Source organism: Vombatus ursinus, unplaced genomic scaffold (assembly GCF_900497805.2).
Source record: "Vombatus ursinus unplaced genomic scaffold, bare-nosed wombat genome assembly UNPS02000749.1, whole genome shotgun sequence".
NCBI lineage: Eukaryota > Metazoa > Chordata > Mammalia > Diprotodontia > Vombatidae > Vombatus > Vombatus ursinus.
In genome coordinates this window covers 22,298,010-22,312,188 of record NW_020940527.1, presented here as the reverse complement: position 1 = coordinate 22,312,188, position 14,179 = coordinate 22,298,010, and the positions used below count along the sequence as shown (strand labels likewise).

At 37.5% G+C, this 14,179-nt stretch overlaps 1 protein-coding gene across 4 annotated transcripts in view; it reads left to right on the top strand.

Annotated features, from left to right (window-relative positions):
• Positions 1-615: 615 nt before the first annotated feature.
• The window catches only part of ERCC6 (ERCC excision repair 6, chromatin remodeling factor), a 103,256-nt gene continuing 89,692 nt past the window's right edge, over positions 616-14,179 (top strand). For 2 of the 4 annotated variants that reach the window (XM_027861142.1, XM_027861133.1), the window contains exons 1-3: positions 616-688; positions 2,979-3,414; positions 13,496-13,616. In XM_027861142.1, coding sequence (XP_027716943.1) covers positions 2,993-3,414; positions 13,496-13,616 — 543 coding nt within the window. In that variant the 5' untranslated portion in view covers positions 616-688; positions 2,979-2,992. Of the gene's footprint in view, positions 689-1,217; positions 1,253-2,978; positions 3,415-13,495; positions 13,617-14,179 lie in introns of those variants that run through there. The other 2 variants (XM_027861138.1, XM_027861148.1) reach the window with 2 other exon arrangements.

The following is a 14,179-nucleotide window of genomic DNA, read 5'->3' as shown; positions in this document are numbered from 1 at the left end:
AGAACCTACCTCACAGATTTGTTGTGAGGATCAAATGATATAATAGTTGTAAAGCTTTTCATAAGGTGTTTAGTACTGTCTAATAAATAATTTTTCCAAAAAACAAAACAAAAAAAATTTTTTAAAAAGTGATTTTAGGCAAACCTAAAATATCTATATAAATTATTATTTTTGTTATTGTTGTTTATTAATAATAGCTAATATTTATTTAGCACCTACTATGCACTAGGCACTGTGCTAAATGCTCTACAAACATTATGTCATTCGATCCTCACAGCAACCTGGCAGGTTGGTGTTGTCGTTATTATTCTCATTTTACAGATGAGGAGACTGAGGCAGGGGTAGAGTGACTGGCCCAGGGTCACACAAGTGTCTAAGGCTGCGTTTGAACTCCGGTCTTCTTGTCTCCTGGCCTAGTGCTCTCATCCATTTGTCACGCTATTATTATTCCAGTTGTCCCACACTCGAGTGGGCGTCGTCACACATCCATGTGAATGAGTCAGGAACTCGTCAGGTGCGACCAGGTGCGATCGCGCATGCGTCATCAGGAGAGGCTGATGCGCTTCCTTGCCACGCCCCTACGCATGCGCAGTAGCCCTCCCCCGGCGTCCTGCCCTCTTCCTGAGGCACAGCTGTGAGCGGCGGCGGCGGCGGCGACGGCTCTTTCATCCGGGTCTCCAGGGCTCCCGTGAGTGTTCGCGCTGTCGGCCCCCCCCCTCCGCCCCCCTTGCTGGTGTCCTTCCCGTCTCCGCGCCCTCGCAGTCTCTGCGCGGCCCGAGGTGTGGGCTGTTGTCTTTGCCCGGGCAAGACCCCGGAAAGCCTGGGCCGGCCGCGCACCTTTGTCCACCGCGGCCCCGAGCCCGGGTCCGAGGCTGCGGCGCCGAGGGCGAGATTCCGGGCCTGCTGCCCCTGCCGTGCCCCGGCGCGGTTACCCCCAGTGGGAGCGACCCCGCGGGAGGGGGCGGGAGGCGGGGGGCGGGGGCGGGGAGCCCGTCCCTCAACCCTGCGGTGCCCGGGCGGCTCTCTAAGACTGTAAGGTCTGCACGGGTGGACATCAGCTTTGGTGGGGGGACTCTTCCCCACCTAGAGACCCCAGCGGCCCTGAAGTCTCTGGTCCGGGTCCCTTGTTCCCCTGCTGTCCTCCCCCCAAACAGCGGCTACAGCAAACCGACCCCGACCCTCGCTCTCAGTTTGTGGCTGTAAACATTTTGGAGTTTTGTCGGTGGATGAAGTAAGACTTGGCTAATAAAAGGTCACTGAGGGGTTAATGGGGTGCCGGCCTTTCGTCAGGGGCGCCTCGGACTGGGGGGAGGTTTACATCTGTCCGGTAACCCCGGGTTTGAATCCCACGGACTCCTTGGGCAGTCAGGTGACGCCTGTGCGCCCCTTCCCCGAGTGATGTTTTTAAATGCACAAAATAAAACGCCAGGAATCACAAAGGAGAACGACTGTGTTGACGTACGATTGAAAAACAAGCTTACGAGCTATGTTATGTCCACCCCCGTGGCGGGGCCGGGCTGCAGAGATGCCACATGTCCTGGACTTGCTTTTCCCTTTAGGACTTCTGATTTTTCCAGTTGTCCCATGAGTCTGGGAGTTTGTCTTGACCAGAGATACAAACCTATGAAATAGCATTCTGGATAGAGCTCTATTTTTTTTTAGATTAACTTCCCAGTTTACTGGTTATTCGGTCCTTAAATAGGGATAGCAGTTGTGGTGTGATTGACTTTCTCTTCAGACCAGTTAATTTCAGGATTTTGTACTTAGTTGCCAGAATCAAATGAAATAATGTATGTTGAGGACTTTATAAATGGAAGGTGGTATTATTAGTTGAAGCTTGATTGAAAGGTGGGGCTTATATAAATTAAAAGTAGGATACTTTTCAAGTGTCCAGTCTCACTTGATGACACTTAATTCTGGTTTCTCATCAGTGAAATGAAGGGATTAGGTCACACTATCTCCAAGAATCTTCCACTCTGTAATTTTATGAATTTAGGATGTTCCATGTTTAAGAGAATTTGATAGTTTTGCTGCATTACCGAACTTTGTTATTTCATAAAAATCACATACTGACAATTGTGATAGACCTATTTGTCTATGTTTTGTGTTAAGCCATCTCTGTTGATAAGATTTCCCAACATTTGTTATTGAAGTGGCATTGGTAGTAGTGCTTTTGAAAGCACTTGAAATTAGCCACTCAAATTCTAATGATTAGTATCTTTTGTAGAATACAGCTTACGAACTATTTTCCCATACATTACCTTTTTTGATCCTCAACATGCTATAGGTAGGTAGGGCAAGTATTATTATTACTTCATTTTATAGATGAAAAAAACCTGAGACTTAGAGAAATTAAGCAACTTGTCCAGGGTCAAACAAGCAGCAATTGGTAGAGGTAAGACTAGAACCCAGGTCTTTTGAATCCTCTTCTATGCTGCTGCTTTTACATCTTGTTTCTTCTTCTGGTGTTGTCTTTGTTTTCCGCTCGCTATGTCTCTATTCAGTGAATGATCAGCATAGAGGATCTTATTAGTATTAAAATACTACTAGACTTTTTTTTCCCTTTTTGGTTTTAGATGTTGATTTTTAAAATCTAGAATGTTGCTTATCACACAACACATAGTGAAAATGCTAATTTGAGTGATTCAAATTGACCACTTTCTTGATCAACTGAGTAGACTTTTGTAATTGAGAGTACAAACTGTAACATAACTTAGTATTTTAGATAATCAATTTTCAAAACTAGGTATCACCATTACCTGTGTTATTGTTGTATTTATTTGTTTCAAAATCATAGCCCCATAAAGTTTTTAAAGAAAATTCATATGCATTTAAAATCCTGACTTTATAAAATGGTAAATTACACAATTATTATTTGACCTTTCAGAAAAGTTGGTTTCTGCTTTCAGTAACAAGGAAGATTAAGATACTCAAGCTTTGCTGGAACAAAGATTTAACTTGCAAATTTCTTTTTTCAGATATTCAGCAGAGGATGCCAAATGAGACTACTCAACACTTGGGTCAAACTGAAGAGAAAGATTATTTAAATAGTCAGTTTTTCAGCAATGCTGAAGAAACAGCCTTTGATCCAGAAAATGGTGTTCTTGATAAAATGGAAGAAAGTTACTCCTCATCTGCTTATGATGATAGGCCATCCACTTCTTCAGTGGTTGGTATGTTTGAAGTCCCAAGGAAAGGACAGCCATTGTTGCATATAAACAGACAGCAAATTCAGTCTGTAGAGCACAGTGCTCAAGCAATTGAACTCAAAGGTTTGGAAGTTGATGTCTATGACCAAGATGTGTTAGAGCAAGGAGTGCTTCAACAGGTAGATAATGCAATTAACGAAGCTAACAGAGCAGCTCAACTAGCTGAAGCAGAAAAAGAATACCATGCAGTTTTAGATGATCTCAGGTAAGTGAATACAATCTTTGACTCAGAGTTTGTGTTAAAGAATGTGTGAGAAAATGGAAAAGTCATAAAATTTTAGAAGTTAGAGAAGATTCAAGTGTGTACTATTTAAAAAAGAATTTCTCATTTACTTTTAAGTTTTATTGAACTTTTACCTTGAACAAGTTAAGGTGATGATAGATTAATTTTCTGCTGAACTCCTTATTGGAAATTTGTTTTCTATGTTAAATACTTATTGGTTAATTCATAGGATCATAGACTCTGGAAAGGGTCTTAGGTCACTAGTCCAGTTTTGCAAGTGTGGAGACTTAACCTCAGGTCATACTCTTAGTACATAACTGGGCAGGGCTTTGAACCTGGTACCTTTTCTGATATCAGATACAGTCCTCTTTGCATTTCCTTGCACTACCTCTGGAGAACCATCATTGTCTTCCATTTCCCTTCTACCTTGGCCATTTCAGCATTTTATCTGCATTATTGGTTTTTTTTTTATTGGAGGATAAGCACTTTGTAGTTTTCAGTCATTTTGCAAAAGTTTAAGCTGAGGAAAATAGCAGTGCATGCTGTCGTTAGGTAGACCGCATGGTGTAGTGGAAAGCTTGCTGGATGTGGAGCTAGAGGACCAACATAGGAATTCTTACTCTGCCCTTCATCAGGGTGCCCTTACGTAAGGAAATCAGTTAACCTCTCTAGGCCTGGTTTTCTGCTCCGGAAAGGTTGGACTGTATGACCTTGCAGGACTGTTTTGGCTTGAAATCTATGACTTAGTGATTATTATTTTTTTTATGTTGAAGTTGAGTAATTTAACAGGTTCATACATGTGCTAATGAGGTAGCCTTTTTGTACATAGCAGTTTGCATGTTGTCTCCACTGTTAGACTATGAGCTCCATGAGAGAAGGGACTGTTTTTTTCCTTTCTTTGTATCCCCAGCACTTAGCATAGAGCCTAGCATATAATAAGCACCTAATAAATGCTTGTTGACTGACTTGACTTATTGAATTAGAGTCATTGAATTTTGGAGTGGGAAGGAACCTTAAAAAACATAGTCAAATCCCATAAAGGTGAGGGACCTGAGGCCCAGAAAGTCTAGAGTTGCCCTGTATTACATAGTGAGTTAGTGGTAAAGGTAAGAAGAGACTAAAATCTGGGACTCTTGACTCTCTTTCCACCACAGTTACTTAAACTCATAACCATTCTCATATAAGGAGAATTCAAAATAGGATGAAATTTTTTTTTCTACCTGGTACGAGGCAAGGTAGAGGTTTGGCCCCTCTGGCCTATTACTTTGGTAGAAATTGGCAATATCAGACTAGGGTTTGATTCCCTGGGTATATCTTAGGACTGTTTTTGTACTATTATTTTATAAGTAATGGCCTATTTCTATGTTTTAAGTGGTTGATCTGAATAAGAAGTAGGATAGGATTGGAGTGTTAGAAATACTATGGCACCTAGACCTCAGGAAAAAAAATCTGATGTTGGGTTGTTTTAGTTTAAGTGCATTTTTCATTTTAAATAAATATATTTCAGTGAAAATACTTCCAATTTTTAGACTCTATTATCCTTAGAGATAATTTGTCTTTCAGAATATTTTTTCAAAAATCTTCAGAAAGGATATAAACACACCAAATTGTATAGATGTTGAGCAGATAGAATTTTAATCTGCATTATGAAAATTGAAACTTGTTTTTTAGAAATAATGCCATGATGGCAATTGGCCTTATATAGGGCAGTAAAATTCCTTCTCTTAAGGGGATATAATGACATTTATTTTTGTTATTGAAGAAAATTATTAAAATTTTAAAGTTTAAAAACTGCCCGAGGACTTTATGACAATGTGTATAATATATATAATTAAGCATCAGGTCAAGTAATACTATAAAAACCCCTCAGTGCATATACTTGTTTGACCTGTTTTTGTTTAATCGTGTGAAATGGTCTCATAATTCTAGCCCAGCATTCTCAATGTTAGTAACATTTAAAGCAAATTGAATTTTCATCTCATAGCAAATGTAGATTTCAGTTCTGCTAGGCAAAGGACACTGTTTACTTTCTCATTTTATGATGACCATTTTGTCAGAGGCTCTGAAATAAAGAGTATATTACATATAAGCATATATATAGTGTAGCAGTTTGATCAATTACCATTAAATGCTATTTACATATTCTTTTTTTCATATCTATAACCTAAGCCATTGAAGTGTGAAAATATACAGGATCTTTGTGGAGGCCCTGTATAAATTAAATTTTTTTAGCTTTTGAACACGATTATGTGTAAAAAACTGAAAGTATAATGTCAAGTGTGGTTTTAAAGTAATGAGTTGCTCATCAGCCACTTGTAAAAATCAGCCTCATTACTTTAAAAATTATACCTCAAATTGAATCATTTAATCCTGGCTGGGCATGATGCCACATACCTGTGGTGGAAGCTGGTAGATCACTTGAGTTAGGGAGTTCTGAGTTGCAGTAGGACTAAAGCTGATAGGGTGTGCATACTAAGACTCTAATATGATGAGCCCCCCAGATCAGGGTGCTATTAAGTTGCTTAATTTGGGGCAAACCAGTGGTTTTCATTTTGGGATCTCTTTTAGGAGGTGATTGGTGGATTCTTTCGATTTCTGTTTTACCCCCGGGATCTAAGATATCAGGGCAGTGTTCCCATATAATTTCTTGAAATATGACACCTAAGTTCTTTTTTTTTTTTTTGATCATGGATTTCAGGTAGTCCAGTAATTCTTAAATAATCTCTCTTATACCTATTTCCACATCAGTTGTTTTTCCAATGAGCTGTTTCACATTTTCTACTTTTTTCCCATTGTTTTGATTTTATTTTATTGTTTTTTGATGGGTCATGGAGTCATTGACTTCCATTTGCCCAATTCTAGTTTTTAAGGAGTTATTTTATTCAGTGAGATTTTGTACCTCTTTTTCCATTTGGCCAATTCTGCGTTTTAAAAAGTTCTTTTCTTCAGTGAATTTTTGTGCCTCTTTTACCATTAGGCAAATTCTGGTTTTTAGGGTGTTATTTTCTTCAGTATTTTTCTTTTTTAACCAACTTGTTTGTTCTCTTTTCATAATTTTTTTTGCATCACTTGTTTCTTTTCCTAATTTTTCCTTTGCCACTTATCTATTTCTTTAACTCTTCCAGGAATTCTTGTTGAGTTTGTGTCCAATTAACATTTTTAATTGAGGCATTTGTTGTAGGGGTTTTCACATTGTTTTCTTCTGAGTTTGTGGCTTGGTCTTCCTTGCCACTGTGGTAGCTTTTTATGTTTTAAGGTCTTTTTTTGTTGTTTTGCTCATTTTTTTCAGCCTATTTCTTGACTTGGAACTTTATGTTAAAATTAGACTTTGCTCACCTGGGAGTGGAGGCACTGTCCCAAGCTTCAGACTTTTTTGTGCTGCTATTTTCATAGCTAATTCTGGGAGTCTGCAAGTTTTTAGTGCTTCCAGGATGGTGTGATCCGGGGAGAAGTGTGGTCACTGCTTTCCTGGTCTCTGTTCTGGTCTTCACCCAGGAAAGACCCCTGCTCTCCTGCAGCCACAAGTGCTGGTGCTTCTCTTTGGCTGGCAACTATGACCAGGGCCCCTGCTCCCTCATGACCAACCCCTAGCACTCCTCTGCCCTGAAACTGCCACCCAGATTTTCATGTGGGCAATAGATTTGCCAATCAGTGCCAACTGCACCAGTTGTCAGCAGAGGGTCCTGTGTAATCTCTTTTTAACTAGTTGTCTGATGCCCACCCAAGAACTCTCATTTTATTAAACTCTTACAGTCCTCATTTCTATTTTCATCATAAAGACTTGGATTTTTAATGAGTAATTGCATGGACATGTAGAGCATAGAGTGTTGCAAAATGGTAAATGACATGAATTGTGGGATAATGCTTAGTGTGAAGATCTGAGTTTAAATCTTTCCTCAGAAACTTTTTAACTATGGCATCTTAGACAAATCGCTTAAGCTATTAGCTTCAATTTCCTTATCTGTAAAATGAAAATAATAATAGATAAATTGTTGGGAGGATCAAATAAGATAATATGAGAGAGGTTCTCAAAAATGAAATTCTGATTGTATTTTCACAAATAATTCACATTATAGGGACATTTAAAGAGTCTTTGTACAGGGAGCTCTATGAGCTGATATTTAAAGGGGATTTTTGCAAATGATGGAAGTGTGAAAATGGAAAGTGATAATCCAGAAGAATTTCTTGGACCTTTTTTAGGAAAGTTGCTGCCCAGGAAGATCTAAAGCTTATAAGAAAATGTTTAACACCATAACAATGGCTATTTTGGGTTCCTTTGACACAAGAACAGGGAAGGAATCCATTCCTTGGGGCAGATGGCATATTGTTAACAGGACAAAGAATTGAGTCCAGCGACTCTTAATTATTTTATGTCTCCTATGCCAAGATGAATAATAGTTAGACTGGAAAATGTAGAACAAACCAGTAAAAAGGAAATAAAACTTGATTGGTGAGGAGATAAGAGACTACCCAGCTATTCTAAATGGGTTTAAGTCTCCCAACTTGTATGAATTCTATCCCAAGGTACTGACGTAATTTGTAGGTAAGATTTCTAGAGAAAGTGAAGCATGAGGGGCAGCTAGGTGGCACAGTGGATAGAGCACTGGCCCTAAAGTCAGGAGGACCTGAGTTCAAATGAGGCCTCAGACCAAACACTTGACACTTACTAGCAATGTGACCCTGGACAAGTCACTTAACCCCAATTGCCTAAGGGAAAAAAAAAAAGAAAGAAAGTGAAGCATGAGAGACATTTCCAAAGCTTAATATCTTGTTTTTTAAAAGAGGGAAAGAGGTAGATTCTGTAAAGAAATACTACCAGTCACTTTAATGTTAATTCCTAACAAAATTCTGGAACAGATTAGTAAGCAGATGGTTTGTGAACATTTAGAAAGAAAAACTGGTCTCTAGGAGCCAGGATGGATGCAGTAAAAACAAGTTACACAAAACTGTTCTTTCATTTTGAGGGGAAGATTACTAGCCTGGTAGATGAGGGAAGTGGCTCTAGTTGTTGTTCAGTTGTCTGACTCTTTGTTGACCCTATTTGGGGTTTTCTTGACAAAGACAATGGAGTGGTTTGCTGTTTCCTTCTTCAGCTCATTTTACATATCAGGAAACTGAGGCAAATAGGCCTAAGTGACTTTCCCAGGGTCACACTGCTAGTAAGTGTTTGAGACCATATTTGAACTCAGAAAGATGAGTCTTCCTGACTCCAGGCCCAGCCCTTATCCACTGTACCTTAAGTGACTTTAGAAGTGGTAGATAGTTCAAGGCATTTGAAACAGTTTCTCTTGATATCTTTGTAGACAACATGGAAAAATTTGGGTTTGGGCTAGATTATAGTTGAGTAAGATGTATTCATAATGGGTTGAACTGTATCCAGAATGTGCTAATTCATTATTTGTTATCAACCCACAGAACTCGATTCTTTACTCTGTTAAATTCTTTTTTTTTACAAATGATTTTTATATCATACTTATCAAATTTGTGGGTGTCCCTAAGCTGGGAGAGGGAGTTAATATGTTTTATGACAAAAGCAAGATCTAAAAGATCTTGTTAGATTGGAATGATGGACCAAATATGATGATATAAGTAAATATCAAGTCCTCCATAGGCTTGTCTTCACTCAGGTTCAAAAATCAACTTTTCAAATACTAAGGATTGGGAAGCTTATGGGAAAAATACTTGGGAATTTTAGTTGACTACAAGCTCTTTATGAGTACATAGCATAGTTGACTGAAAAACAAACAAAAACCCAACCCTGATGTGATCATTAGCAGTATATTGACCAGAATAAAGGAAGCTAATAGTCCTTTTATTCTCTGCTTAGACCACATCTCTGAGGATTCCAGATTCACATTTTCTGTAGTCAGTTCACATATTTTAACACTCTGCTGTAATGATTAGCTTTTTTTTTTTTTTTTTGGTTAGGTAGTGGGGTTAAGTGACTTGCCCAAGGTCACACAGCTAGTAAGTGTTATGTGTCTGAGGCTGGATTTGAATTCAGGTCCTCCTGACTCCAGGGCTGGTGTTCTATCCACTGTGCCACCTAGCTGTCCCATAATTAGCTTTTTTTAAGACTAGGGATAATATAATGACCCCTAAGGTCCATGTGGTTCCCTCCTCTCTTTAAGATTAGAAGTTTTGAGTAGACAAAAAGTTAGGAGTATAATCACAATTGTTTTGAGCCTTCAGTTAGGAAAGTTCCTAATGTTTATACAGAAGTTTGGTTCTCTGATTTAATTTATAATGTATATCTATCTCTAGTTAATTCCTGGCAAGTTTGTGATTGAGACAGAATTCAGGTTACTGGAAACATTTGGGTAAAGAAGCAGCAGAATGTATCATAAAGCCTATTGATGGTGTCCTAGCAGGAGAAGCTGGGAAAAGAGCTGAACTTTTCTTGCAACTTGTCTCACTCTTTGAGGAAGCACTGTGTTTCAGTTCTAAGTCTTCTACTCTAGATCTCTAGATCTAGAAGGCCCTCCATGGCATCTCCCTTCTCTGGTATTGCTACTTTCTACTTCTTCTTGCTGTCCCTGGGCTGCTGATTCTTTCTGCCTCAACTCTGGGTGGACTCACTCTTTCTCTGTTGCCAGCCCCTCAGATACTCTCTCCTTTGCTAAATGCTCAAATCCTGATGTATGTCCAGAAGAAGGCCACCAGTGTCATCTGGGGTAACAGCTGAATGAAGTGGGGGTAATTAGCTTGGAAAAGGCTAGGTCTTAGAGAGACATTATAGCTGTTTTAAAGTTTCTGTGTAACAGAAAGGGAAAACTTTACAACAAAAATGAAATGAACCACTCCCTAGGTGATATTGAGACTGGTAAGTCAACAAACATTTATTGGTCATTCACTGTGATTGTTTGGAGGCTGGCTGGCTACTTATCAGAAATGTTAAAGTAGGCATTCATGTATTAGGGAGGGTTGTTATAGTGGGTGACCTTAAAGGTTCTTTCTAGTGCTTAGATTCTGAATCTGAGAGCTAATCTAAGAGCTTTTTAACACATCCATTACAAATATTTAGCAAGGATACAAGCATAGCAAATTACATGAATCTTCGTAATGAAAATTAAGATATTTATTAAACATTTATTAAAATGTTCCAGCTATTTTAGAAATAATATTAGTTGGCTATTTGTCATACATTGGGCAATGAATTTCTCTTCTCAATTAACAAAAATTTGAGGAAGGAATTAGTAAAATTGAGGGGATAATTCAATCCTATTTTTATTTATTTTTATTCAGATGTTCTAGAGGAACAATAATGAGATCTGACTTCTATGATTTTCTTGGTAAGGGAATTCTTTCCACCGGTACAGGGCCCATGTATTGCTTACTAGATAAGGATTAGGGAGTTATCTGAGGCTGAGAATGTAGGTGGCTTGCTCATGGTCACATGGTTAGTAAAAATTGTGAGAGGTGGGATTTGACTCTAATCATTCTGATTTGATAAGTGCAGCCTTCTATCCACTGCATCTGTAGTGTCAAACTCAAATAGAAACAGGACCCTTGGGCAGCATGGTAACTTAGAAAACCACAAATTAACATTATCTATGTTGTGTTGTATTTTTATTTATTTCATTTAACATTTCCCAATTACATTTAAATCTGATTTGGCTACAGGTGAGTTGGACACCTCTGACTATATCATGCTGCCTCTTTTGTGTTCCATATAACCAATTGCAGTATTAAAATAGTTGTTTTGCAGCAAGAGATAGAGAAATTCCATTTAAAATTACTGTAGACATTATAAAATATTTGGAAGTCTATCTGCCAAGACAAACCCAGGAACTATATGAACACAATTATGAAACATTTTTCACACAAATAAAGTCAGATCTGAATAATTGGAAAATATTAGTTGCTCATGGGTAGACTGAGCTAATAGAATAAAAATGACAATTCTACCTAAATTAATTTCCTTATTCAGTGCTATACTACTTAAACTACCAAAAATTATCTTAACAAAATTAATCTGGAAGAACAAAAGGTCCAGAATACCAAGGGAATTGATGAAAAGAAATGCAGGGGAAGGTGGCCTAGCTATACCAGATCTTAAATTGTATTATAAAGCAGCAATCATCAAAACTACTTGGTACTGGCTAAAAAATAGAGTGGTGGATCTGTGGAATAGGTTAGGTATGTAAGACATGGTAGTCAATGACTATAGTAATGTACTGTTTGATAAACCCAAAGACTCCAGCTTCTGGGATAAGAACTCACTATTTAACAAAAATTGCTGGGAAAACTGGAAAATAGTATGGCAGAAAGTAGGCATAGACCAACACCTTATACCATATACCACGATAAAATCAAAATGGGTAGACAATTTAGATATAAAGGATGATACTGTAAGCAAACTAGGAGAGAAAGGAATAGTTTACCTGTCAGATTTATGGAGGATGGAAGAATTTATGACCAAACAAGAGACAGAGAACATTATGAAATGCAAAATGGATAATTTTGATTACATTAAATTGAAAAATTTTTGTACAAACAAAGCCAATGTGCCTAAGACTAGAAGGGAAGCAGAAAGCTGGGAAACAATTTTTACAACTAGTGTCTGATAAAGGCCTCATTTCAAAAATATGTGGAAAATTGAGTCAAATTTATACAAATACAATTCATTCTCCTATTGATAAATGGTCAAAGGATATGAACAGACAGTTTTCAGATGAAGAAATTAAAACTGTCTATAGTCATATGAAAAAATGCTCTAAATCACTGTTGACTAGAGAAATGCAAATCAAAACAACTCTGGGGTACGACATGACACCTATCAGATTGGCCAACATGACAAAACAGGAAAATGATAAATGTTGAAGAAGATGTGGGGAAAATTGGTGGAGTTGTGAACTGATCCAACCATTTTGGAGAACAATTTGAAACTATGCCCAAAGGGCTATAAAAATGTGCATACCCTTTGACCCAGCAGTAGCACTTCTAGGGCTGTATCCCAAAGAGATCATAAAAGTGGGAAAAGGACCCACAAGTACAAAAATATTTATAGCTGCTCTTTTTGTGGTGGCAAAACATTGGAAATTGAGGAGATGCCCATCAATTGGGGAATGACTGAACAAGTTGTGGTATATGAATGTAATGAAATACTGTTGTTCCATAAGAAATGATGAGCAGGCAGATTTCAGAGAAAACTGGAAAGACTTACATAAATTGATGCTGAGTGAAGTGAGCAGAACCAGAACATTGTACACAATGACAATAACATTGTGCAAAGAATAATTTTGATAGACTTAGCTCTTCTCAGCAATGTAAGGATCTAAGACAACTCCAAAAGACTCATAATGGAAAATGCTATCTACATCCTGAAAAAGACGTATGAAGTCGGAATGCAGATCAAAGTGTACTATTTGCTCTCTTTCTTTTTTTTTTCTTGTTTCTTCTTACCCGTGGTTTCTCCCATTGGTTTTAATCCTTTACAACATGACCAATGTGAAAATAGGTTTAATATGAATGTGTGTGTAGAGCCTGTATCAGATTGCACGCCATTTTGAGGAGGGGAAGGACGGGTAGAAAATTAAGAACTCAAAATCTTATGGAAGTGAATGTTGAAAACTAAAACTAAATTTAAAAAATCATCTAAAAAAATTAAGTTTATTCTGTCAAAAAAAAAAGTTGTTTTGGACAGAAGAAAAATAAACAATTCTCATGTCACTGACAATTCAAATAATAAATATTGGTCATTTAAAAATTCAGAGAAAATTTCCAAATTTGGTAGTCTTCCATGATGAGTATATAATACTTACGTTTGCTTTCTATAATATTAATGGACAGTTTCTTTTATATGGCTTACAAATGGTAATGACTTAATGGTTTTTTAAATGTGTGCTGAATTTAAAATAGGCATTGAGATGAAAATTACCAGATTTGGGCCTCCCGTAATTCTTTCGATTATTTTTGTAGCTAACACTAAGAATTCTAGCTTATTTATTTTATATCTGCTTAATATGGTATGGAATGTTATTGATTCTTGGCATCTTCCTGTTATTAAAACTAAAAAATACCTGTAATAGAGTGGAAAATAATATTTTTTCTTATTTTTCAGGTCATGTACAACATCTCTAAAGCAAATTAATACAATTATTGAGCATCTTAGTCCTCAAGCTGTCAACAACAAAGACATCAGCAGAAAACTAGATTCTGTAAAGAGACAGAAATGTAACAAGGTGATTGGAGAAAAGTGTTCAATGTTTTCTAGCAGTAAAAAAAATATAGCATGTGGAGTGATTTGCTCATTTATGGAGCATTGTACAAAGTATATACATATTTCAAAGGAAGTCAGTTTTTAGTTACCTTAAATATTTTTAAATTTCTGATATTTTAAGTATCTCATCCGTAACATTGCAGTAATATGTTGAGTATGTCACAGAAACACAGAAATTTCTTCACTGAGTTTATTTATACCACTTGGGGTTTATATGGAAGAATATCCTGAGTTTAATCACTTGCTTTTGTTTTACTTGTATTTTCTCTCAGACTCACACATTTTCACATTCAAAGACCTTCTCCTGCATTTACCCAATACAATGGAAACACTTTTGTCTCTTGACCTCTTATGTCCTGTTTTCCTGTCTTGTGTGTGAGCCATAGCATTTCTAGTTTCCTTCAAGGCTTAATGGAAGCTCTGCCTTCTACAGGAGGCTTTTTCTGAACTCCTAGCTACCATAACTCCTCCCCCTTCCTCCCCCACTCATTACCTTCTTTGTATTTTGTATCTAGTTATATATGT